Raw genomic sequence first — 2,235 nt, forward strand, 5'->3', positions numbered from 1 at the left:
TTACTGTATTGGTTTCCGACCATCAGGACATATGATAATAACAATAACCAATGCAAAAATAAGTGTAGAACTCCCAAAGCAAAATATTGAGAACCAACCGAAATATGTCAAAAGAGTATCGAATAAAATAGGTATTACAATATCAATTAGCATTGTTGCCATATTCAACAATCCGAAATATTTGTTAAAATCTTTTTGTCCAAAAATTATCAAGCTGGAATTGGCTAATGTTGGCAGAAGGCAAGCGCGACAAGACGCATAGTAAACAGCAGCCACAAGATATAACCATTTGTTTAAGATTGGAGTAAAATACATGAACAACATGCTAGTAGCCACCATGGTAAAACTAAACACAATACATGTTTTAAAGTAATAACGATCCAGAACAAATCCCCACACTAGTCGAAATACCCCAGAGGTGATTCCAGAAAAAGACCCGACTAATGTAAGCAAATAATCATCTTCAATCCAGTTTTGACCAAATATTTTGTAATAACTATAGAAAAGTATTGCTGTCACGTCTCTGCTTATATTACACAACCACAAAGAGTAAAAAGAAGAATTGCACAATAACTGCTGAAAGGCAGATCCTCTCCTCGTTTCTGTACCTTCAGGTGTAACGCTTTCAATGATAACATGATTGTTTCCGTTGGATTCGGTTCTTCCATATCTGCTTTCCTCCGAAGTGTGACTTGAAACAGATCCGTAACAACTTTCCTTACTCCCAGACGTTTCTTTAAGATTTTGATGCAAATTGATCATTAACAATCCAGTACTATGGAACCCTAGAAACATTATCCCCAGAACAACGCACATAGATGGCACTTTTACCAAGACACTCTCATGGGTCATAAACATTAACTCTCCTTCGACAGAGTTTGGGGAAAGATTCTCGGGATTGACATAAGCTGTAATAATAGGAGTTGCGATGGACGGTCCAAAAGTCACTCCTGATAAGGCTATGGATAGCATATATCCCTTTTTGGACTCTGGCCAATCTGTGATATATGCAAATACAATGCTGTGTACTCCACCCAAAAATATTCCATTCATAAGAACTGCTATTACGGCTAAGGTGATAATGTCATATTTCAAAGCAATGAAAGCCAAAATATAAGATCCGTCAGAAAATGATATTGACGAGATCAATAGTAATCGTTTCTGGCAATATTTCAGTAAAAAGCTTGCAATATTATATCCAACGATGTTGCATGAGACAAATCCAGGGACTTCCCAGGACGTTCGAAGACCAGTAGAAATCCCGTGAAACTTATAGACATAAGACAACACGTACACGGAAATACTTCCCCACGTGGTATAGATGCCAAGTGGAACCATAAGGAAAAAACCTCCAGCTATGGCGCATTTATTTCTCCATTGAGGTACAGTGCCCATTTTAAAACAAACCATCCACGATAATCCTTGCTCAATGGCTGTCGCGTTCAGACCTGTTGCTCTCCTAGGGTAGAAACCGAAGTAGAGATCATTTTGCCAAGGCAGATATTACTGTTTTATTCAGGTAGGACAATAATGGTTAATTTAATATTCTATTGAAACATGGCCGCTCAGAGGAAATACATATGGTAAACAAAAATTTTAGTCATAATGGTAAGCTCTATCAAGCAGCAAAAAAAAAAAAAAAGAAAAAAAAAAAGAAAAAAAAAAACCCCAAAAAACCCCACAAAACATAAAGAAACCAAAAACCAAAACAAAGTATTGTACACCTTCTATTTAAATATATTCTATCTGCTGTGAAACAATTGCACCATAGTTTTAACTATGAGATACATGTTAACAACACATCACTGAATAGACATAATTTGCATGAAAGAAAAAACACGATTGTGAAAGAACAAAGACAATAAAGAACTTAATAAACTTAATAATAATGGCATTGTATAGACTGTTTTTCTATAATAAAATGATGACACAGAAAGTCTCTTTGAATTTTAGATAGGGATCGTAAACATATCATTCGTACATACAAGTACACACACATACACACTAGCAATCACACTTACACAAACTAGAATTTATAACATAAATGTTAGCTTATTCTGTAAGATCTTCATCTTCTTCATATAAACCAACTAACTCGATCGAGCATTGCTGCAGTTGATGCATATTTTCCTGATAGTCTATGGTTCATATCAATAGATCTCTAAATTGTTCAAAAGCTTGATACTTGCGGGTGGTAGTTTGTTCTATTAGTGAAAAGTAATATGGGAATATTAA

General features: G+C 35.2%; 1 protein-coding gene across 1 annotated transcript; it reads right to left on the reverse strand.

Moving 5' to 3' along the window:
* Window positions 1-1,395, reverse strand: LOC144964118 (apicoplast pyruvate carrier 1-like). The gene has a single exon (XM_078898054.1). The coding sequence runs from the start codon at window positions 1,393-1,395 to the stop codon at window positions 1-3; it is 1,395 nt and encodes a 464-aa protein (XP_078754180.1).
* Between the last annotated feature and the right edge of the window lie 840 nt (window positions 1,396-2,235).

The sequence above is a fragment of the Berghia stephanieae genome, chromosome 2 (assembly GCF_034508935.2).
Source record: "Berghia stephanieae isolate SIO BIC M18660-M18661 chromosome 2, UCSD_Bste_1.3, whole genome shotgun sequence".
In the NCBI taxonomy this organism is placed as follows: Eukaryota; Metazoa; Mollusca; class Gastropoda; order Nudibranchia; family Aeolidiidae; genus Berghia; species Berghia stephanieae.

Bases quoted from the DNA above. Each gene is read 5' to 3' on its own strand.
- LOC144964118 (XM_078898054.1), bottom strand. From the start codon at position 1,395: ATGGGCACTGTACCTCAATGGAGAAATAAATGCGCCATAGCTGGAGGT.